The sequence below is a fragment of the Amborella trichopoda genome, chromosome 12 (genome assembly GCF_054954075.1).
Source record: "Amborella trichopoda isolate Santa Cruz 75 chromosome 12, AtrichopodaSantaCruz75HAP2 v2.0, whole genome shotgun sequence".
Lineage (NCBI taxonomy): Eukaryota > Viridiplantae > Streptophyta > Magnoliopsida > Amborellales > Amborellaceae > Amborella > Amborella trichopoda.
Window position 1 is genome coordinate 32,997,064 of NC_142347.1, and position 25,300 is coordinate 33,022,363.

The 25,300-nt window shown below is 34.6% G+C and overlaps 1 protein-coding gene across 9 annotated transcripts in view; it reads right to left on the reverse strand.

Moving 5' to 3' along the window:
* Nucleotides 1-22,407: 22,407 nt before the first annotated feature.
* LOC18430956 (oxysterol-binding protein-related protein 2A) overlaps nucleotides 22,408-25,300 on the reverse strand; it is a 56,436-nt gene continuing 53,543 nt past the window's right edge. For 6 of the 9 annotated variants that reach the window (XM_088853463.1, XM_011623836.3, XM_020665261.2 and 3 more), the window contains 5 exons: nucleotides 24,549-24,716; nucleotides 24,122-24,262; nucleotides 23,500-23,730; nucleotides 23,267-23,380; nucleotides 22,408-22,893 (listed from right to left, as the gene is read on the reverse strand). In XM_088853463.1, coding sequence (XP_088709589.1) covers nucleotides 22,723-22,893; nucleotides 23,267-23,380; nucleotides 23,500-23,730; nucleotides 24,122-24,262; nucleotides 24,549-24,716 — 825 coding nt within the window. In that variant the 3' untranslated portion in view covers nucleotides 22,408-22,722. Of the gene's footprint in view, nucleotides 22,894-23,266; nucleotides 23,415-23,499; nucleotides 23,731-24,121; nucleotides 24,263-24,548; nucleotides 24,717-25,300 lie in introns of all 9 variants that reach the window. The other 3 variants (XR_016045660.1, XR_016045659.1, XR_016045658.1) reach the window with 1 other exon arrangement.

A 25,300-nucleotide genomic window follows, 5' to 3' on the forward strand; every position in this document is an offset into this window, starting at 1 on the left:
TATAAACAGAGCTTTTGTGTTTTAGGTAAAGTATTTGGGTATGTACGAATCACTCTAAAAAGAAAAGATTGACGAGCAAAATTGGCTTCTTCTTCTTTTTTTTTCTTACAAGGTTACAAACTTTTATTGACCAAAAGGAATAGAAAGGTACAATTACAAAGCATAGGAATTAGAAATCTCCAATTCTAACAATGTGACACCCCTTCTAGGTAAGCCATCGGCCATCTCATTTGCCGTCCTATGGACATGAGAAAAGATGATGTTAAAGAAATGCCCAATGTCCATGATAGACAGCCACAAAGACCTCAACTCCTTGGTGACATTCCTATCAAACCCTAATCTTTTATATCGAACTTGCGTGACAGGCTTGAACACCATCACGGTAGACCTTCAAATTCTCTACCTTGCAATATGAAAGAAAAAACCGCTTAAGAAACAAAACCTCCTCAACACTGCCTAAAAACACTCACAACCCAAAACCAAAGACTGAAGGAGCAGCCTCTCAAAAGGCATCATTATTCATGGACCCGCCCTAGACTTGTGGGCACACAAAACCCTCAGGAGGCTTCATCCCACAAGTGACAAGCACTTGAAGTGCTAGAGGAATAAATATGCTTAGATTGAGGACCTTAAGCCTTATATTCATGCACAAGCACACAGCAGCCTCCAGCTCCAGAAGGCCTTGAAGTACTGGGCAACATGTGTTGGCAACTGGGTCACCCAACCCAACATGCACCAGGCCTCCCAAAACATCCACACAGGCCCCCAGCTTTAGGGCATCTATAGGGCATGTTGGGGGGGTGGGTGGGGTAATTATAACTGGAGGGGTGCCTATATAAGGTGGGTATTCATAAGTAGGGGGGTTCGGGTTTGGGTTTGGGTTTGGGTTTGGGTTAGGGTTAGGGTTGTAATAAGGTGGGTAATGGCTTCTAGGGGGACCAGTAATGGGTGGTTTGGTGAAATGGGGAGATGGGTTTCTAGGTTTAGGGTTTTTGTTGTTGTGGGAAGGTGGGGTGGAGTGTTGTGGTGGTTGGTTGCAGTAATCGCATGCTAGGATTGGTGGTGTGGTGGAGAAAAGGAGCATGAGAATGAGCAAAGAGGCTGAGAAAACCCCAGATCCCATGGCGTTAGAGAGGGGATTTGGAGGTCTCTAGATTTCTAAATTTCATGGCACTGGTTAAGGGATTGAGAGACAAATTTATAGGTGAGCAGAAAGCCTGGGTCTCATGTTTGGAGTTAGAATGCAGAGCATTGGGAGTTGGGTTCTGAGAGTGCATGGGGAAGGCCTATGAGTACCACCCGTGAAATGGCTACCCGTGAAGCTACAGGAGGTATCGTATGTGGATCAAGTTAAGTTTAAGGAGAACGGTCAGTCTGCAATCTACTCTTGACAGGAAAAGGCCCTTAAACTTCCATGAAAAAACCCTCAAACTTCCGTGGCTTCTACTTCGTAGACCAGTTTCTTCGCTGCTACATCCTCTCTCTCTCTCTTTCTCTCTCATGAAGCATATCGTGGCCAGCCCTACATCAGTAATCTCTTCATTCATGTCTACAACCAACCTCTCCTATTTACCTTGGCACAGGGAGGTCACAATTATTTATAACCATATGAAATCTAATAGCTTGGGTGTATCGCAAAGTTTAAAAAAATTTCTTTTAAACTTTGAGCTTAGCCAATTTCATATCCAATGGTCAAGATTAATCGTGACCACTTTGTACTATAAGTAAATGGTCTCATTATATACCTTTCCATATCAAAAGTAATCCGACACTTAAGGTTTTCTAGCTTTTAAAGAGTGGGCTTCACACTCAGTTTAATACCTGGAAAAGTAGCTCTTTAGCCTAGCTCTATGTAATCTAGTAGTTTAAAAGTGGGCTCTTTGCCTCCAATTGCAGTTTTATAACTCAAGCTTCGCCTTCTCGTTTTCTAGGTTTTAAAGACAAAAGAAAAACTAGATGTGGAATCCTGACCGTTAAGGTGGCTTAAAATACATATCATTATCTGAATTTTAATCTCTTTTTTTTTTTTATATAAATATGAGATGACATTTTGGGTGTATATATTTGATACCATTACACACCATATAAAAATATAAAGAAATTACTTTCAAGATTTTAAAATAACAAAATTAGCCCTACATTTTTTAGAGATATTTTGGTTATTTTATATTTTAAAAACTATTTGTTCTATATATTTTTTTCTTATACACCCTGTTTTTTATTACACATGCCAATTTTATCACGATCATATTTCTAAAAAAGATTAAAATTCAGATAATGATATGTATTTTGAACCACTCAATGAAGATCTGATGGTAGAGATTACAACTATATTACTATCTATTATAGTTGTCAAGTGCTTGTTAGCTTTTTAGTTTAAAAATATAGGCAACATTACGTCCTTACCATAATTATTATGAACTATTTTAATTTTATGGGAAAATTATGTGGAAGTACATTGGTCTGGTATTTACAAAAACGGATTGGTGTTTTTATTTTTAAACAAACACCCCATGCTATTTAATTTTCCATATTTTGCCCCAATGTGTGATAATTAGAAAGTCTAACGGAATTTTCCCTTTGTTTTTTCAATTTTGTTTGTGGCCTAGGCTGTCCAATGTTTTAAACATCGGACTGCCATCAATATAGGTTGTTTGATATTTGAAATATCAAACTCGTCCTACCTCATGATAAAGATGGGTCTAGAATTAAGAACATGGACCATCCATATCCCTTGAGGTTCATTCCAATATTAAATATATTGGATATATTTTAAAGTCGGTCTGATGTTTGAAATATCAGATCGAGAAATGAAGTGAGTATATATCGCACAGACATTTCAAACCACATTTCAAACCACTTAATAGTGTGAGCTAAGGGTTTTTGGACATAGATGAGAGGAGCTCCTAGGCAGTTTGAACCACTTCACATCGCGACCTTATATGGACAAGTTTGGATCAGTCCACACGTCAAGTTTAGGGTCGTTGAACTAATTCACACTACTAAGGTCATTTGTACAGCACACAAAGCACCAAACCCAAACTTCAGAGAACCTCACTTCGAGAGCCAGAATTCGGCATTTGAATTTAAGTATATTTCTTATGTAAATCTTTTTTTTTTTCTTTTAAAATATTGGAATCTCTAGCCCTAAAATCCTATGAGAAGATCCTTTAGTTTGATAAAATTTTTTAAAAATTGGTAAAGATTTTTCTTATTTTTGTGAATAAATGAGACATATTGGGCTAGTTATCAATTGGGAATGTTTACAAAGAGACAATTTATCGTTTGAACATGGAGGTCACAATCATTCCCACTCATATTGGAGGGCTTGGAGCGAGATAAAGTCCAAGAATATATTTTTTTTTAGAACTTTATGTCTGTTCAATGACACTCTTACAAACACCCATTTTAAAATTTAAGGGACAAGAATGATTATGACCTCCATTTAAAAAAGATAAATGGTCTCTTTATAGACAATCCCTTATCAATTTTAGTGAACTTCTTGTTTTCTTGGTTTTTTTCGTTTGTATAGCTACTCTATTAAATCCTCCAAATTGAATCTCCAATTTTTCTTTGAATACTCAATTTGGGTTTCTCTTAAGAGATAAATATTTGGGCTTATTATCCAGATTCATAACATATTAAATTTTGGGTATAAATTGTTTCTGAATACATTTTCTAGTATTTATTTTGGCCATGTACCTTCTATTGTCTTTCTTGTGATGGGACTGAATTACCGCTTCATTTATAAAATAGTAAATTTTATAGTTTTAATTTGGAGTATGAATTCATTTTTTAATTTCCTTTTATACAAAAGCACATATAATTTTTTGCATAAGTCACTTATAATTTGTTCTTAATTTACTTTTCAATGACTATGTAAATTGGTATGAGTTCTTATGAACAAGTTATTAACAATTTCATCCTATAAATACTTCAAAATGCTACTTTTGCATCTTTTTATGTGGGCAAAAGTTTATATAGAGCCGAGGCTCTAAACAATCAAATTCAATCCTACCTAAAAAATTTCACTAGAAAAGGTTGTTTTGATACCCAAATATCCCCAAGTTAATCATCTCAACATCAAGATGCATGGGCATGAGAAAAAAAAAATGGATTTCAAATTTTGGAAATAGTGTATTTTCTAACGCGTTTTTGGACTGTCAATTTTAAAGTTTTTATAGATCTCTCGATCTACACTATTTTTTTGAAGTTTTAAACTTTATAAATAAAAATAAAAAATATATTTTAAGGCTCTCAAAAAGATTTCCAGTATTTAAACCACATTTCCAGACACTATTTGAAGATAGGCTCTAATTTTATTGTTTAGAGCCTAGGCTCTATACAAACTGCACCCTTTTATGTGATTGTGTTTCTCCCTGTGATTGAATATCGCTAAGCGTCGGCTTTATCCAAACAATTTTAGTTTACAAAAAAAATAAAAGATCCTTTCATCAGTTGCCTTATTAATTTTTTGTAATAGTCATATATTTTTCATAATTTTTTGTTGTTATTTTGCTATATCTAGTTCTTATTTTCAATTGCCAATATATAGATATCATAAACAGGAAAAGTTTACATAGCGCCGAGGCCCTAAACAATCACATTAGAGCCTACCTTAAAAAATTCACTAGAAGAGTTGTTTTGATGCTCAAATATCCTTAAATTGATCATCTCAACATCAAGATGCATGGATATGAGAAAAAAAAATGGATTTCAAGTTTTAAAAATAGTATATTTTATAAGTATTTTTGGAACGTAAATTTTCAAGATTTTCAAGTTTCCATAGATCAGTCGAGCTACACTATTTTTTAAGCTTTAAACTTTATAAATAAAGATGAAAATATATTTTAACACTATCACAAAGATTTTCAGTATTGAAACCACATTTCTCAACACTATTTGAAGGTAGGCTCTAATTTGATTGTTTAGAGCCTAGGCTTTTTACAAAACCGCACCCATCATAAATTTGCATTTCTATTGCAAACTACAATCTTAATGTGTATCTCCTAATCTAGATGTACTTGATATATTTTACTTTAGATTATTTTGACGGCTAACTTCAATTCTTATTGCACCCACCTCTGGTCATAATGAAGTCTTTAAGTTGATACAAATGTTTAGATATATTTTACTTTAGATTATTTTGATGGCTAACTTCAATTCTTATTGCACCCACCTCTGGTCATAATGAAGTCTTTAAGTTGATACAAGTGTTTACAAGTTATAGAATATTTCAAGTTGTATTGAAAAGCATGAGGCATTAGTTTGTCTTTTTTTGTTTTGTTTCTTTTTTTTTTTTTTGTAATGGGTTATGTTAGAGTACTCATATTATAGAGCATTTTATAATTGCACTCAACAAATTTTGGACACTTATATACACTTGTTTTGTAATACAATTTTTTTTTTTTATATTTTTTATTATTAGGAGGGGTGAGACATCATGCATGTGTGTGATGTTACATCCCATGTGGATGATGTCTCATCCCTCCTAACTATAAAAAATACTCTTGCTAAAAAAATACTCTATAAATAAAACAATAATATAAAAGAGTCCAAAGTATAAAATTATAAATTTATTTATAATATGAACACCTTAACATAACCCTGCTGTAATGTCCCTATTTGGGTTTTGTAATGTTTATTCTCAGCCTTTAATTAACTTTGACTAGGTAAGAGCTAGAGCTGCCACATAGTGTGGGCTGATTTACGGTTACATATTCACAAGTTTCTCTTATGGTTTCTTGCCCGATAAGTAAAATCCTACTTAATGTTATAATTTTTACAACTTGTTTAAACAACTTGGGACTTCCTCAGATTTAATTGGCTCATTCATCCCTTATAGTGAAGGAAAATTGTTTCATGCTTTGGGGGACGCATTTCTACATTTGCGACCCCTTAGGTATAAAGCATCCATCTTAAAGATAAATCGCAAATAACTGTCCCAATGATTTTGTCATAAAAATATTATTTTTAATTATTTAATTTATTTATTTTTTCATATTTATGATCTCCATGTTAGATATCATATGTCATTAAAAATTGGGTAAAAAAATCCATCCAGCACTCATTTCTACTTGGATTATGACTTGGATTCAGACCATGTTTGGTTCTTTACAAATTCTTGGGCCAGCTCGCAATTAAATTTTGCGATTTATGGATTGCATTGTGAAATCGTGTGAAAACACTTTTATTGTCAATGTAGTTTGTGGTTTTCATTTACAATTTTTGGTGTCCATCAAATTGGGTATACACGGTCCATGTTTAGCCACCCAATGAGGACTCCATCTGACTTGGTTATACTTTGCTGTGACATTGCCATTAAAAGCTTTGCTTGTGACTTGTCAATTGCAATGTTCTATAGTATGCCAAATTGATCCAAAATGTTAAGTAATGGAACAGTTATGCCAAAACTTTTCTTTAGCTTCTTGACATAGTGATTGCTAATGACCAACACTATTTCTCTTGATAATGCCCTTGTTTTGTTTCAATTTCTTATGTTCAGAGTGACAAAATAGAACCATCTTTGCATTTTGAATTGTGTTTGGTATGTATTCCAAACAAAATGGCACACCAAGGAGGAAATGAAGTAGAAGGAGAAGCTAGGGTTCTCTTGTGAAGAAGAAGGAGAAGCTAGGGTTCTCTTGTATTTGGGAGACAAGCATGTCGCCGTAGACACTGCTAAGGGAAAGGTATACAAATTTTTTTGCAGTTATAACTGTTTTGATGTGCATGTTGTATTGAAATTTAATTCATGAGCATGTTGTTGTCAATAGGATGTGTCCTAAAATGTGTTTATTCATTGAAGGAGAGGCCCAAAATTATGTTAATGAGTCTTTCAACTCCACTAAGCAGGGCCCGGGCCCTTACACCTATGCAGGGGGGGGTTTTGTTGATAGAGTGAGGTTATTGCCCTTGGTGGATCTGGTGGCAGTTCCACCTAGAAATATGGACTACCAATTACTGGTGGTAATGGCAGAGAAATGGCTACCCCAGACGAATACCATCCCATCTCCCGACATATGTTGGAGAGATGATGCCAACGTTATATGACATATGGCAAATTCTCTAACTCTTAGTCAATGGCAATGTAGTTATGACCGGGTGACTGATGGCCATACGATGCATAGCTCCACCATGGGCTGGGAGCATGCTCTCCCATGGGGAGGGGAGTCTGCTTACGGTCAAGTTCCATGGCTTAGGGAGATCTTGGAGGAACTACCAAAGGAACCAACCGAATCGAGCGGGATTTCGAGTGCCACACTAGGGTCTTTTAGCTTTACCTGGTTGGTATGTCTATTTTCAAGAGCCAAGGGTAAAGTGGCGGTGCTTATAGTTACTTGGTGATAAAGAAAAATGATAAGGGTATTTTGGTCATTTTAAATTATTAAAAATATATTTTTTAATATTTTTATGTGCTGCACAATAGTATTAAGTATATACACCTAAAATTTTATATTAATCATATTTATATAAAAAAATTAAAATTTAAATAGTGATGTGCATTCTGAACTATATGATAAAGATTTAAAAACTCCTATTCTAGCTATATACTATTCATTATAATTCGCCAGCTGTTGTAAAGTTTACCTTTTATTTATATATATATATAAACTCTATTTCATGTTACACCTTTACTTATATCTTACACAGATATGATTTTCTCATAGCGCACTTCTAGTATAAACCTTTGGTAATTTGTTAGTACAGTTCTTGAGGTGAACGGATCATCGATACTTTGTGTGAGGCATGCATCTTGATTTTCATACTAAACCCATGATACAAACATGAATTTTTGATTGATGAAGTAAGCAAATGTGTATTTTTTATTATCCTGGAGTTGTAATGATGTTTGTCATCGTATGTGACAAGCTCTTTCCTCGTGTTGATATCTTTAATATATATATATATATATATATATATATATATATATATATATATATATATATATATATATATATATATATATATATATATATATATATATATATATATATATATATATATATATATATATATATATATATATATATATATATATATATATATATATATGCAACCATCATAAAAAAACGGTGGTAGAGACATTTGTTTACCACAAAATTTTAAATGCACAAACTTTTCATTCTAAATAACAATCACAACAAAGAAACTTTTGAAAAAACGCCTTAGGTGTTTTTTTACCCCAATTAATATAAGCCATCTATTTTAGTGAGACGGTTAGATGTAAGTTTTAGAATGATTTGTTTTATTCCCAAAATTTTTATATAGCGTTATTATCATTAGATTAACAAAGCTAAAAAAGGAAAAAGTAATTTTGAATTTGTTAAAGCCTAGATCTTGAAGTTCACCAAATAGACGGTCGAGATTCATTGTTGGAGGCTACTAATTTTGACCATATATAAGGTGCAAATTGAATTTTTTTTTCATAGGATTGATTATGAGAATGAAGAGAATTTATGTGCAAAATATGGGGTCATATAAATGTCAAAAACATAGTTTTTTAAAGATGTAGTTGCATTATACTACCATCCATACAACTTACATAAAATTATTCCCCATCAGTGTTCGCGAAATCGAACCGCAACAGTTAACCGGATATGGGCCCGAAAACGGTTTAATCGGCCTAACTAATAAATCATATGATTCAATCGCTCTAACCGGACAAATCCAATGAAACCCTGTCAAACCTTGTAGCATAGGACCCCTAACCATCACCATTGACCTATATCAAGTGTTGAAATTGGAAATGGGTTTCACCGGTTTACCCTTTCTTAAAACCTGTCATAGCAGGTGATAAATGAAAAACTCCCACTCTCCTCTCCTGCTGCTCTTGGTCATTGTCCCCCTTTTCTCTCCATCGCCTCGCCTCGCCTCTCCCACTGCTCTCCTCTCGTCCTTCCTGTCCCTCTCTTTCCCTGCCACGCCGCTCCACTCCTCTCTCTTTCTAAACCCATCAAAGCACCTCTCTCTCTCTCTCTCTCTCTCTCTAAACCAGCAAAGCACTCTCTCTCTCTCTAATCTGAAGCACAAGAAACTCAGCTTCGCTCCCTCCCTCCCACCATCCCATCTCTCCCCAAAAATACTCACATTTTTAATCCATAAAACCTTGCCCCATCCCCTTCTCTTTCTCTTTCTCTTTCCAACCAACAAAACAATAGTAAACCCCAGTATTTCTCCCTCCCACTCTCTTCGTCTCCCATCTCTCCCCTAACCTACAAAATCCAACATATATCCAAATCATAGATTTGGCGTTTTTTAGAGGAAAAATAGTAGGCTAAAGATTCAGGGAAATCTCAGTTCTGTGCGGCGAATCAAAAGCATGGTAGTCCATGAAACTTCATCTATTTCATGCATCCCATCAAAGCATCAGGTAGGCAAATCCAAAGATCTCCTAACTGCAAGCAAGTGCAACAACTAGGTTCATGGGTTTGAAGATTTAAGTCAAATTTGAAACCATTCTCATTAATTTGAGTTTGAAGCCCGAGATAGAAGCTCAAGCTCCCTAGAAGCTCCAAGTACAGAGGGAAAGTGTAATCTTGAAAAGAGAATCCTTTAGCAAGAAACTGTTTGTATAAAATCACAGCTGCATGAGGGTGTTACTAGTAAAACATTGTATAGATTTGTATACATGGGAGCTATTTGTTCATGTTATTCATACCTAATGTTGGTCTTGGTCTTGGTCTTGGCCTTGGCCTTTTGACCATTCTACATTGTATTTAGCTCTTTTTTTATTTTTAAACAAGCATTTTTACTCTCTTTATGCAATATGTCTCGTGATACTTGTGTATGATAACTTACAAAGAATAGTCGAATATAGATTACTCATTTTTCTAATCTCTCTCTCAATGGATCATCACTTGCAAGCACAATTACAACATAACGTCCTACTTAAAAGGAAAAACTTATACGATCACACCTAGTTTGATAAGTGGCTGGGAGACCATACTCTTCGAGATTCTTTTCTCGAGGTTTTCTTCAAAGTCGACAATCTATTGACCTCAGTGAAAGATCTCAGAAGAGCTAATTTTAACTCTTATTGGAATTTTGTTTGCAGGTACAGGAAGGTCTCATAATCTTTCTTTTGTGAGTTCTAATGCTTAGGAATCTGTTGCATAATTCCTAATGAAAATGATCAATTAGTGTGGGAACTCACAGCTTTAGGTGATTTTCAGTTAAGTCTGTCTATCGACTACTGCATGAGGAGAATCACAAAGCGATTAATCGTAGTTTACCAATAATTTGGAATTTGAAGGTGTCGCTGAAGGTTTAGTTATTTTTGTGGGTAGCTCTTCAAAAAAAGCTGCCTACTGTGGATAACCTTCGTAAGATAGGTTTCATAATTGTCAATGTTTGTAGGCTATATTTGAGGGATAACGAAAGTGTGAACTATATTCTTTTATATTATCCTTTCACTCTAAGCATATGGGATTGATGTAGAAAGTTGTTGAATCTAAATATCTTGATCCCATAAATCCTATAGTTGGTCCTCTCTCAATGGATGAGCCCTGGTTGTCGAAAGTTGGCACCGTACTATGAAGAGCTTTATGAGTGAGCATTATTTGAAATATTTGGAAAGAGAGAAATAGAAAAATATTTGAAGGGATACAAAAAAAGCTGCCTACTGTGAATAACCTTTGTAAGAGAGGTTTCATAATTGTCAATGTTTGTAGGCTATATTTGAGGGATAACGAAAGTGTGAACTATATTCTTTTACATTATCCTTTCACTCTAAGCATGTGGGATTGATGTAGAAAGTTGTTGAATCTAAATATCTTGATCCCATAAATCCTATAGTTGGTCCTCTCTCAATGGATGAGCCCTGGTCTGTCGAAAGTTGGCACCGTACTATGAAGAGCTTTATGGGTGAGCATTATTTGAAATATTTGGAAAGAGAGAAATAGAAAACTATTTGAAGGGATACAAAGTGAGATTGAAGTATTGAAGTCCAACACCTTAGCAACAACAACTGAATGGTTTTCAACAAACAAGGATTATAAGTTTATCCCAAAATCACATATTTTTAGAACCCATTTGCAGTTGCTAAGCTTAGGCTCGAAATGCTATTTGGATGCCGCCTCGTGAAAATTGTTTAAAACTCAATTTTGATGGAAGCTCGATTGCAAACCCTGGCCCAACAAGTTGTAGTGGTACCATTAGAGATCATATGGGTAATTACAAATTCACCTACTCGGGACCATGTGGACATACAACATTGAACGAAGTTGAGGCAAGAGCTCTTTTAGAGGGTCTAAAGATAATAAAGAACCTCGAGGGCCAAAAGATGATTGAAGGTGATTCAAGCAATGTCATTGCTTGGGCAAAGAAATGAGGCCACCTTGGGGATTATGCAGCATTTTCAATGAAATCTTTTTCATTTTAAGTAGTGGTTCTTGTGAGTTATCTCATTGTTTTAGGGAGGCTAATATAGAAGCCGATGCTTTAGCAAAACGTGGTGTGCACCAATATTCATTGGTGGTTACATCCTTTTCTTCTCGAATCTCTTTGTAATCGTTTATGGGTCGAATCCTGCGGCAAGCAGTGTTTTTTTTTTTTTATTGGACTTCAAAAGACCTCTTATGAAGATGTCTTTTAACATTAGGCATACTAACCAATACATAGTTTACTACTTAGTTGACAAAAAGAAGGGCCTATATTATATAAATTAATTTTTTCTTCATTTTATTTTTCTTAAAAAAGAGTTAGTCAAGTCAAATTTTTTAACACTGTTTTAATATTCTTTACATTATGGTAAAGATTAAAAATTTTTTTGGTCATTAATACTCACTTTTATATTTTTTCATATTTTTCAGAAAATTTTAAAAATACCCCTAGGCACAAATCTATTAATTAAAATCCATTTTTCATTAATTTCCAACTTCATTTGAGTGTGTTTTAATCATTCTTTATATTTTTTTTATATTTTAGTAGATTTTTTTGGTATCTTTTTTATTTTTTTCAAAACTTTTTGACCATCCGGAAATTGCCCAGTTAGACCAGTTGAATCAGATGATTTACAGGTTAGGCCAGTTAAACCGCTTCTAGGCCTATATCCGGTTAATTGTTCCGGTTTAATTTTATGAACATTGATGGGGAATGATTTCATGCAACGGTTATATAGTATTATAATGCAACCACATCTCTAGAAAACCATGTTTTTGGTATTTGTTTGACTCCAAAATTTGCACATAAATTCTCATCATCCTCATTGCCATTCCTATGAAAAACAAATATGAATTTGCACCCTATATATGGCCAAATTAGTAGCCTCCAACAATGAATCTCAGCTGCCCATTTGGTGAACTTCAAGATCTAAGCCTTAACAAATTCTAAATTAAATTTTTTTTTTTTTAGCATTGTTAATCTAATGATGATAAAGCCATATAAAAATGTTGGGGAATAAAAAAATCATTCTAAGGCCTATATCTAACCATCTCACTAAAATGATCGACTTTTATTAATTGGGCTAGAAAAACACCCAAGGCGTTTTTTCAAAAGTTTCTTTTTTGTAATTGTTACTTAGAATGAAAAGAGGGTACATTTAAAATTTTGTGTCAAACAAATGTCTCTAACACGGTTTTTGAAGATGGTTATATTATATTACTATACAACCATTACATTAAAATTTCCGTTTTGGCATGAAAAAATCAGACACGGTGGTAATAATAGAAACTATAATGGATATGTATGTAATTTTCCTTATATATATATATATATATATATATATATATATATATATATATATATATATATATATATATATATATATATATATATATATATATATATATATATATATATATATATATATATATATATATATATATATATATATATAAGCATCTATGCAACGCCTATGGGCGAGATGCTATAGTGATCTCGCCCATAGGCCCATTGCCATTCGAAAAAATTGGATGACATGAGTTTTTCGACCGCCATGGACCTAGCATATCTGTGGTGGTACCGTCACGGACATACTAGGTCCATGGCGGTCAAAAAATTACGCGGAACTGCAACAAAAGGCACACCATCTGTTGGGGGTCTGATCGATACACCGTCACGGATAATAAACCGTTCAGAACAGTGATTTTGAATTTCTTAAGGCCTAGATCTTGAAATTCACCAAATGGATGGTCGAGATTCATTATTGGATGGGTACTAATTTTGACCATATCCATGGTACAAATTAAATGTTTTTTTTTGTAGGATTAATTATGATCATGAAGAGAATGTGTGTGCAAAATTTGGGATCTTACAAATGCCAAAAATATGGTTTTACAACTGTTGCATTTGATCATTTACCATATCTATATATATATATATATATATATATATATATATATATATATATATATATATATATATATATATATATATATATATATATATATATATATATATATATATATATGAAAATGCTTCTATGAGCCAATGGGCTCACAAGAAAAAAGGAGCCCATTTGCCCAAATTGAATCTAGGTCGATCTAACGATCACGGATGTCCGATAGTGTTTGAGTTTTAATTTTTTTTACAAATCCAAATCACTTGAAATTTTAGTTGTGTATTGATAAAAAAATAGGTGAATATTCAAAAAATATTAAAAAAATGACCAAAATACCCCAAAAATATTTTGAGGGTATTTTGGTCATTTTAATTTTGCAAATTATTTTTTTTATATTTTTACTAGGTACGGACTGATGAGAAAAATATTCATGTAAAATTTCAAGTGATTTAGATTTGTAGAAAAAAAATAAAATTTGAGCAATGATCCAATGCAACAGTTGTATCATAGTATAATACAGCGACACTTCTAGAAAACCATGTTTGTGGTATTCATATAGCCTCAAATTTTTCACACACACTCTCTTCATCTCAATAATTAATCCCCCCCAAAAAAAATAAGTTCAATTTGAACCCTAGATATGGTCAAAATGAGTCCCCTCTAAAAATGAATCTAGACCATTCATTTTGTGAATTTCAAGATCTTAGCCTTTATAAACTCAAAATCAATTTTTTATTTTTTTAATATTGTTCATCTATTGATAATAAAGCCATCTAAAAAAATTGGAAATGAAAAAATCATTCTAAAGCCTAGATCTAAGCATCTCACCAAAATAAACGACTTATGTTAATTGGGTTAAAAAAATACTTTTTATACCGTGTTTTCAATTTTTCCTTTTTTGTGATTGTTCATTAGAATGAAAAGGGTGTATATTTCAAAATTTGGATCAAATAAATGGCCATAAGATGGTTTTTAAAGGTTGTTGTATCATATTGCTGTACAACGGTTGCATGAAATCATTGATATATATATTTGTTTTTTTTTTTTTTTCTTCTAATAATACAAGCACTAATTTCTGGCTAGAACAAGAAGTTGGAGATGCGCCATGGAAGAGCATGCACCATTATCTTCTCGATTCTCTCTCTCTCCTCCTCGCCACTTTAGTGTAGTTCTCTCATATGTTCTCTGGAACTAGAGGCTGCCATTGTTGGAACCAGAGGTTTTCTCTTATCTTCTCTGCAAATACTTTAGCCATTAAATGGCTTTTGGAGGAGGAGGAATAGGCATTAGTTATCCTCTAGCTAAGGCTCTTTTGAGGATGCAAGATGAATGTTTAGAGAGACATCCACAACTTTATGGGAGAGGCGATTGCCTCCATACCTGTATCTTTGAGTTTGTGGTACCACTGACACGAGACTCCATAAGGGATTTAATCTGTTGCCTTTGTGTTTATTTCATTGTATACGTTGGGTTATTAATTGCATTCTTCTCTCTTTACTTGATTTGATTGTGTCTTATTGAATTTAATGGTATTTGTATAGTATTTTATGAATTGGGTTGTGTTTTTTATGTTCATCACAATTTTGTTGTTCTGCAGACAATTTGTTGTTTTCATTGATTATAGAACGTTAATTATTTGATTATTTAGTCTTATTTTATTTTTATTTTAGTAAATTTTATTCTTTTTTCCCGAAGGATTGAGTGAAATTATACTCTGCTTTTTTTCAAGTTTAGATCCGATCGGATTTGGATATGGATCCAGACCCTATTTATATGTTTCAGATCCAGATCTGGATCTAGGTGGATCAGGACCTGATCCGAAAAATTGTCAGCCCAGATCATCATTTCTTAATCGATAGTAACAACACCCACAACTGCAGTGGCGTGGCACTCGCGTCATGATCATGTTTCCAACCGCAGTAAGTCCGTCTTGTCAACGAGGGTATCACCTTTGTTGCCTATCTAATACACTGTAGCCCAAAACCACATCGTGCTACAAAATCACAGGTGATGTAAGCGGAGTATTATGTGTCCTGTAATAAATGATAAGGAAACGAGAGTGATAACGGTGTTGACAAGAAGCATTCTCTTCCGCTCAGAACAACCCAGATTTGACCCCAAATTTCACTAGTGATCAAGGGGAACATTTGTCCCCAAATTTCACTAGTGATAAGGGGAACATTTGTCTATAAATATGGAGCCAATTCTCTGATTTTGAATGACGAAGAACTTACATATGCATCTAGACTCTGTTGTAATAATCCCAGTCTCAATATACCTGAACTGAACCTAAACCTTGGACCCTTAAACTCTGGCGTAGCTTAACCAAATCAAGACCCTGAATATCCCTACATTTCTAGCCTCAGCTACTTGCATTCACCTCACTCGACACACCCATAAGGGATCGAGAGAAGTCATGCAGTTACTAACTCTGAATCAGCACTGGGCCTCAGATGCGCTTTTATTTTTTTTCCCTCTTATTTTATTTTCTCTTTTTCTAAAAAATCTTTGAAATCTCTTTCTTTTCAACCCCGAGTTTGAAACTTCTTCTCGGACTTCAGATTCAACCATGCCAAGAGCTAGCTCTGCTGGCCATTCGAGTAGGAGAGGGTCTTGTAGCTTGACTCTCATCCGAATTGCAATTTAACGGGACCTATTTCTCGAGCTACTCCTCATTCGACAAGTTTACACCTAAAAACGAGGCAAGGACAGCATTCCTGACCACAATTCTCAAGTATGATTAGTAATGTTGGGTGGTTTCTAAGGTGTTATGAAGTGGCCACAAGTATTAAGGTAAATTTTGGTAAAACGTCTTTGATTGGAGTTGGGTGTGATGACTCCATGGTCGCTTCATTGGTAGAATGTTTGGGCCGTAAAGTTGACTCCTTTCCTTTTACCTATTTAGGTATGCCTATTTCAGACTCTAGCCTTCCTTGTTCTATTTAGGATAAAGTTATGTGGTGTATTCAATTTAAATTGGATCTATAGAAAACTAAATACCTTTCTTGAGGAGGGAGAATTACGCTTTTCAAGTCGCGTTTGGAAAATCCACCTATATATCAAATGTTTGTTCTTAAGATTCTCAGGGTGGTGGACAAGAGAACTGAATATATGATGCACAATTTCCTTTGGGGATCATTTAGGGAGGATAGAAAATACCATCTGCTTAGGTGGGATAAAGTTTATACACCTAAAAGTGATGGTGTCCTTGGAATTAGGAAGATTATGCGGTGAACGCACTGTTGCTCTCTAAGTAGTGGTGGAGAAGTATATATTTTTAGGATTACATGTGGAGAACGATTCTATTGGCAAAGTATGGCGTGGATAAGCAAACTCAATCGATTGGTAGAGGTAGAGGAAATTCAAACCCATCTTTTATGTGGAGGGCTATCTTTTCTTGTAAACAAGCAGTTCAAAGAAATGTCAGATGGTTGGTGGGTAAGGGTGATAATACTTCGTTTTGGCATAATAAGTAGTTGGGGGATAGGGCACTTAAAATATATTTTCCTAAACCCTTTGGTAAAGTTATTAATCCCCATGCAACGGTTGCAGAGGAGGAAGCAAACATAGAGAACAGACTGGTATGGAACATCAATCTTCATTATAACAGTGTGTTAGAGGGTGTATACAACTAGTTTATTAATTCGATGTAGTGCTTATAATCAGTGTATATTTCCAATTCTAAGGGGGATGAAGTTTTATAGGAAATAAAAAATGATGGGCAATTTACAATGAAATCAGTTTATAGGCTTCTATTTCATGATAAATGGCAATGGTCTATACCCCAGTTATCATAAATATGGAAATGGTCCATCCCTAATAATGTTCAAGCCTTCATTTGGTTGGCTTTGTAGAATAAGATACTCACGGTTGACAATCTAATTAAAAGAGGGAAAGCACTACCCAATGTATGCCTAGTGTGTATAAGTGATGAGGAATCGGGGTCTCATCTATTTCTCCATTGTTATTTCGTTGCTAGGATTTGGGGTCGGAGCTTTCAAGAATAAGGAATTGCATGGGTGATTCTTTCTAATGCTATGGACATTCTGATGCAATTCTTTTCGCCGATAGTGAATAAGGTCAGAAATGTTATAAGAAAAATTCTCAGAGGAGCCATAGGGTAATATGGAAGGAAAGAAACTTGAGGTATTTTGAAGGCATCTTATTGCCCTTTAAGAGAATGTTGAATAATATCGAGCATTCATTATGATGCTGGTCATCAAATTGCTAAGGAAGGATGGGGACTCTCGGAGATTGATGTGTTCTTGAGCCTCTATAATTTGATGAAAATGAAGGTGGTGAAAGCTAGGCCAAGGGTCAAACCACAACCTCCGTTACAGGGTTTTACAAACTAAAATTTAAAATTTGATGGCAGCACCTTTGGGGGTAGGGGTGGTTTGTGAGAGATTGGAATGGTAATATTATTTTTGGTTACGTTGGACCTTGTGGATCTACAACAACTAATCGTGTTGATTTAACCTCTCTCTTGCAGGGCTTGAAGCTTTTTAAGGAGAAGATTGGAAGTCTTTTTTGTTTGGTGGAAGGAAATTATTTGAATGTGATAAAATGGTGCATAAAGAGCAATGGGTTTGCAAGTTATGGATTTGTATGTTGTTTTAACGATTTCGTTCCAACATATTTATAGGGAGTTCAATGACGTTGTTGATGCTTGGGCTAAGAGGGTGCTTCTTCTGCGATGTTGTTGGTCTCTAATAATATAACCTCCATATTGTGGCTCTTATTTGTTATTAAAAAAATTTCTAAAAATATTGTGACAAAAAAAAAAGCAATCCAAATCAACTCCTAGCATCCTGAAATTTGGTCAAAATTGTCCTCAGGTTGTGATCTTTCATCCTATAAAACGATCAAGGCCAAAAGAACACCAATTTGAAAGTGATTTGAGTGTGTCTCTAGTTTTACATATTTTGAGTATTTTCATTCCATAAATTCCATCGAACGCATATTTGACCTAATCAACAGCCTTCGTCATAGCACTACTAAGGATGTAATTTATTTTAATCACCATTTCTCTCCAAAAATTCGAGGAGAGGCTGGTATGTCTCATCATGTTCCTCACTATTTCAACTAATGTCTTTTTCTGTCTTTCAGCCAAATGAGATGCATAGGATATAGTATACAGATGGATTAGGACGTATTGTGTATGCAAATCTTTTGGGAAATTATAAAAAAAATACATTTTTTTAGAGTATTAGAAATAAACGCTAATTTTTTCAAAACCTCATCAATATCTCTTTTCTGCATTGTTTGTATTTTTTTATAAAAGTCTTAGATTTGTGAAGGCAAAACGGTCGACCCAAAACCACGATGGTCGTGGAGAAAAAGATTGTGATGCTCTTAAAGTTTCAATACCCAAATAACCATCATGGTGTTTAAAATGCCGTGATGGCTAAGGGAGACATTATGGTGTTTTAAAGGTCGTGATGTTTAAGGAAAGCATCATGGTACTCTATAGACCGTGATGATTTTAAATTTCAAGTACACTCAGAACTATCATAGTATTTAAAATATTGTGATGGTCAAGAGAGCCATCACGGTGTTTTAAAGGCCGTGATGTTCAAGAAAAGCATCACGACACTCTACAAACCATGATGATTTTAATATTCCAATATGCTCAAAACTATTACGGTGTTTAAATACCGGGATGGTCAAAGGAGGCATCACAAAGTTTGAAAGGTTGTGATGCTCTTTAATCTCTAGTAAACATAACCCAATAATCAACACGATGTTTGAAATTACATTATGGTTCTTGGTCAACTATGATGTCTTACGGATCTAAGACTACCAAAAAAGGCATTTTCGTCAAAAAAATGCAAACAGTAGAAAAAAGAAGTATGGATGAGGTTTTGAATTTTAGAAGTTTATTTCTAGTAATCTTAAAAAAAGGTATATATTTTATAATTTCCCAAGTCTTTATTGTTGTTGGAGCTCTATAAATACTACTTTAAATCCTCAAATTCTATAAATATTTAAAATCCCCAAATTCTCTAAATGCTGAAAAATCCCAAATATTAGGGCAATTTCAAAAAAAAAATCTATGTTATTATTAAAATAAAAAATAGTCCTCAATGTTTAATATTTTATGCTTAAATCCCATTTTTTTAGGAGCTCATATAGTATTTTTAATTTTATTTTTGATATTGTACTTTATTTTTATTTTCTTTACTATACATTAGATTGAGCTCAAATTTAAGGAGTTGATGCTTCTCATCATCTCACGTTTAAGAAAAATGCAAAAACATTTTTTAAAATAAATAAAATAACCATATTTATGTATTTTACTTGAAATTAATTTATCTTGTTAATATTTTTTACAAGTGAGATACGGTGAGAAGTATGGATATCTAAATTTTAAGGTCAATCCGATATATAGAAGAAACAATATAATTAAAATACAATATTCATATAAAAAATGAAACTTGAAAGAAAAATATAAAATATACGGAATTACTTTTAAGATTTGGATGGGCTGGCCATGTATACCACAAATCCAGTACAACACAAATTAGAATGTGCGAGTTAGTTCAAGTGGAAAGCTAAAAAAAGACAAGGAGTAGGCCCAAAAGTACATAGTTGGAAGTAGTGACAAAAGATATGGGGACTTATGGCCTCATTGAGGGCATGACCCTTGATACAGCAGAATGACAAATTAAGATTCGTGTAGCTGACCCAAATACTTGGAAAAAAGACTCCGAGGATGAGAAAAAGGGCTCTGCGGATGACGATGATGATATGGAACTGCTTTTAAATTTAAAAAATAGAAAGGAATTTTTCTATTTCCTAATTTCTTTTATAAAGAATAACTTATTTTTATGAATATACCCGCTAGAGATGAAGTATTTAACATGCAGAATTAAGATGTACCTCTAAAATCCTTCAAAAAAACGTTGTTTTGAAATACATCTAATTGATCATCTCGACATCGAGGTGTATAGATGTAGAGAGCAAAAGATATTTCAAGTCCTACTAATAGTACATCTTGCAAATCATTATCTAAGATTTCCATATGTTTATAAATATGCTTGATTTAAACCATTTTTAGAGTGTAAAATTTTATATTTAAGATAAAAAATATATTCTTGCACCATCCTACAAATTTTTTATAGCAAAATTACATCTTATGATAAAGTTCGAAGGTGCACCTTACTTTGATTATTTAATGTTGCAAATTTTTTATAACAAAATTACATCTTATGATAAAGTTCAAAGGTGCACCTTACTTTGATTATTTAATGTTGCAACTTCATGCAAACCATACCTTTTTTGACATATTACAAATTTACAACTATTGCAACTCAAGACCATATAATTCGTTATAGGTATTTTGAAATTAAAATAAAAAGATATTGAAAAATGTTAAATTGCTCATCTCTAGTGAATAGGCAATTTGCGAAATTTCCCTTTAATAAATCCAGAAACCAAGAAAAATGGGGCACTATACCCATAGAGGGGACTGCCATCAATGGAAAAAGTCGGTGTTGAACTGATTCTTCCATACTCCCAGAAACATATGGCAACATCTATGGTTTTCCCAGAGTTGATGGTATGATTTGGGACATTTTCAGAGGAGCTATTATTTGAGAACTGTGGTTGAAAAAGAATAGAAGAAGAACTTTTTATGAAATGTATTTGGAAACACAAGTAATTAAAAACAGAATCCTTTATACAGTTTGGAGTTTGTTTAGTGCCATGGGACATTTAAAGTAGACATTGTGCTCAATATGGCAAACCTCATTTTGCTTCGTTCCCAAAAGTTTAGACCAAAGAGTACTTGGCAGCCGCATGTAGTAGTAGTGGCGTGTTTTAAATTAAAGTTTGATAGGTGTTCACTTGGTAACCTAGGGATGGATGGTGTTTGCATAGAGTGAGGATTGCTATGCTTGGTCCTTGTAGTTTCGTACGGCTGAAATTGCATTTCATGTGCAAGGGGTTTTAATTTGCAAGGAAAGGTGCCTTGGTGATGTTTTGATTATCAAAAGTGACTCTTTCAATATAAATAATTAGTTGGAATAACAAGATATCAAGACCACCCCAGATCCATGTGGTTACAGCATCATCTTCGGCAGTAAGCTTTCATCATGCGTATAAAAAGACTAATGGGGTTGCAAATTATTTGGCGAAGAAAGGTTCCTCGTTGGATTCATTCTTCTACTTTGTTTTGATAAGTGACTTGTATCTTCATTTTAATTAATGAGAAGTAAGTACTCTGGTTTAAAAAAAAAAAGAGGTCCAGGGAAGGGAGCAACAACGAAATGAAATTGCCGAGCAGTATGTCTCTCAGAAACCATGATCTGCAACGGAATCCCACAAAGGCACTAAGGAATTTCTGGTCTTGCACACCCACACATACCTTCGCCATTCAAACCAACCAGGAAGAGAGCTACTTTTTTCAACAAGGTTAGGAACTGGAGACATTGGGCTATGAAAACCTACCCTCCACCGTGTCTTGACCTAACCACATTTCCTAGGAAAAGAGCTACTTTCGTTTTTAGAATAAATATATGCGACAGTTTCCATAATGGGTGTGGTTCGTATTAGATGGCAACCTACGCAATCAAAGTAATTTTGGAGTAAAAACTTCTAAGATGGCTTAAGAGTCTATTTTCATCTCTAACTATAGAATTTTGAAATCCAAAAATGACAAGAGGTAGTAGGGATTAAATCTTTTTCTTTTTTACATCCATACATCTCAATGTCGATATGATCAATTAGATGGTTTCCAAGGTCAAAATAAACTTTTCCAGTGTATTTTTGAGGTGCACCTTATTGCTACATTATAATGTGTCGAACTTGTATAAACTTCTTCCCCAATTTTTTTTCCCCTTCTCTTATTAAGACTGCACTCACTAGCATTTTCATGCTGAGGTTACAACGAAAAACCTGAAGGCAAATCCCCCAATTCCTATTCAAATGGCCTGTTAACAAAAACCCTTCAATCCAATCTCCTATAAGACATTCCTCTCTCTTCTCTTGGAACTAAGACATGAACGAGAGCAGATACAAAAAGAGACCAGAAAAGAAAAACCAAAAAAGACAATTAGGTCCATAAAGGGACCAATGGGCTACAAGGTGAAGAAGCCGATGAATTTAAAACACACTTCAGTAAATTTGCAGAGAAAAATTCTCATTATTGGATTGAATTAGCCAATACAGAGGGGATACATCAAACAATATCAGAACTACATGGGCCTCAAATTTCATTCAACATTAAACAAGGATTTTAAAAAATGAAAATGGAGAGGAAAAAATCAGTTAGAAATACACGACCTCACCTACCTTCAGTTGTTGAATAACACGTTACCTTCTCAGAACCCATTCCAGATCTGCCGCTCCAGTTCAAAATCCAAAAGATGACAGTTCAGCAACGGGGAGAGAGAGAGAGATTGCAACCTACTAACCCATGTAATCCTTCTGCTTGTTTCTCAAGAATCACTAATCACGTCTCCTGTAAACTGCCCAAATATACAAGGACATCCATCCCATTTCTTCTCTTCTCTTGCTTCCCAGTACCCACCTACATAACGAAATGTTCCCTCTCCAACATCATTCCGAAACCACCGTGGCTTCCACCCATTCTCTTGCAATTTCCTTGACTGCAACGACAAAAACCACATCTCATCATATGAATCTCTACCCTGCTTATTTGACATTCATATAAGAATGCAAAACATATATATGCAACACATGCAAGAATGCAAGTACCACATTTATGTATATTATTCGTATGCTTGTATTTATGTAATGCATTATCCAGCTTATGTATGAATTACGCATGCGCCTATGTACCAACATATGCATGGTGACCATCATGGACGTACAATAGTTTGCTTGTACACATATGCTCGTTTGCATGTACCAAATAAATATGATGCCGCGTTTAATGACTTCAGGTTCAATAGTTTGGTAGCATCAGGCTTGAGGGCAGTGGACAGTACTGAACTATGCGAGTACATGGAATCTGCTTACCATCCGCTGCCTTGTCTCCAACCTCAGCTTCTCAGCATTTGCCATGTCATACTCCCCATTCTCCAGGTGTCGCTGGTCAGGCCTGAGTCTTGAGTCCGTAGGGGGAATTTTGTCCTTAATCCGTGATCAAACATTTGGGATCAGATGGCTAGAACAGAAAATCAATTAAGGATAAGGGAAAAATCAGAGAGAGAGAGAGAGAGAGAGAGAGAGAGAGAGATCTCCAATACTACCTTCAGCCCTGGTGTTAGCTCATTGAGTGTGATGGCAAAGGACGACAAGTTGTATCGAGTGAGATTAGGTGGAGGCATACTTCTTTTCCACAAGAGAGTAGCATCTGAAGAAGGGTTATATCCCCTGGGCTTGGTACAAACATCCCCAGCCACGTAATACATACTGTCGTCCCACTTTCCGAATAATGTAGCAACCTTTTTGCCCATTTTATCATTGACGAACCCTTGTACCTGTGAAGGATTCATGCCAACTTAAATTATTAGCAGCTAAAAGTAAGAGCCTCATCCAGTTCATAGGATTTTAAGCAGTCAAAACCCATCCACGGCCTAATATACCAACAGTTTTTAACCAAAATTAAAATGTTCACCAAAACCAACATGAATGGTATAAAAGCTGTTCCCTGAACTTTTTTCAGCTGAAATGATGTAAAATTTCATATTTTCAAATTTCAACATCCCCATTAACTCATAATTCAAACTTGAGCATAAAGAGCATATGTTCTTTTGAAATAAAAAGGACTTCCATTCAAGAATTTATATCCACAATGGGAATTCAATAAAAAGCTAAGTTTCACCTATGGTCCAATGCTCAGTGAAACACACATCTGTCTTGAAGCAATACCTGGTGGGGATTCCGGTCAATGAGAGACTGCTCCTTGAACTTGAGCATACAAGAAAAAAGGCCGTTTCCCTTAATTTGCATTGTTCCATGATGGTCACAGTATACTTTGCCGAAAATAAGATTATAGATAGATGTTGTTACCTGTGCAAGGCAAATACACTCAAGTTAGTTAACCTTAACAAGCAATGCTATAGAGTTCAAATTATCTCAGGCATAGTCAACCAACTCGAAAGAATACCCCACAAATTGAAAATTGAGGTTTTACACTATGCAGTGTGAGACAAGATTGGGTAGGAAGTATGAGCAAACCACTGGCATTTTACTCCAGAAACAAAAAGAAAACTGGCATTTTACTCCAGAAACAAAAAGAAAACCTTAACTATAGAAAACAGGGACTTTCATATGAATAAAAGTAGCAAACTCATACCTTACTCCATTGGAAGACCTCACCATCATCAAACTCCAGGGTCAGAACTCCCACAGGGTCAACTTGAATGGAGCGGCCCCAAAACTTGCTCCTAAGATTACTATCACCCCACAGTTTCCATCCCCTTCCTTCACAATGGCAAGCAATTATCATTGGGTGGTGGCTTACCTACCAAAAGGAAATAAATTTAGCCAATACAAAATCAGAGTTGCTAGAAAGTTCAAGACCCTGCAGCATGTTTTACTAAATACAAGAGAAATTGATATCAACGATGAAATAAATTATTTGCAGATGTCCTAGAATAGGGGTAAAAAATTAGGATTCGGCTACTATGTTCCTGAATTTGACAGGAAAATTGAGTCATTTGCAAATTTTATGATCATTTGAAATATTTAGAAGGAATTTCTGTGAGAAAAGCCATCTGAAATGGTTTTCATTGGGTAATGGCTATCCGAGTTTAACTTCTTGGGAAAAGCTATCCCCTGCACCTCGACCTTTGAGAAGGGTGATAAGATAATAATACCCCTCTTTTAAAACCCGAAAGAAAAAAATGAAGGCTTTTCAAATGAAAAAAAGGTACTTGAAACACCAGTCTTTCATGAGTTTGTTGATGCTTACATATGTAGCAAAATATGGGTAATTTGGATGCCCGTATTATCGCCCTTTTTTTTAAGCTCCTAATGATGAAACATGGATGATTGAATCACCCGAATTTGGAGTTTACTAGAGAGAGGAAGTAGCACTTAGGATAG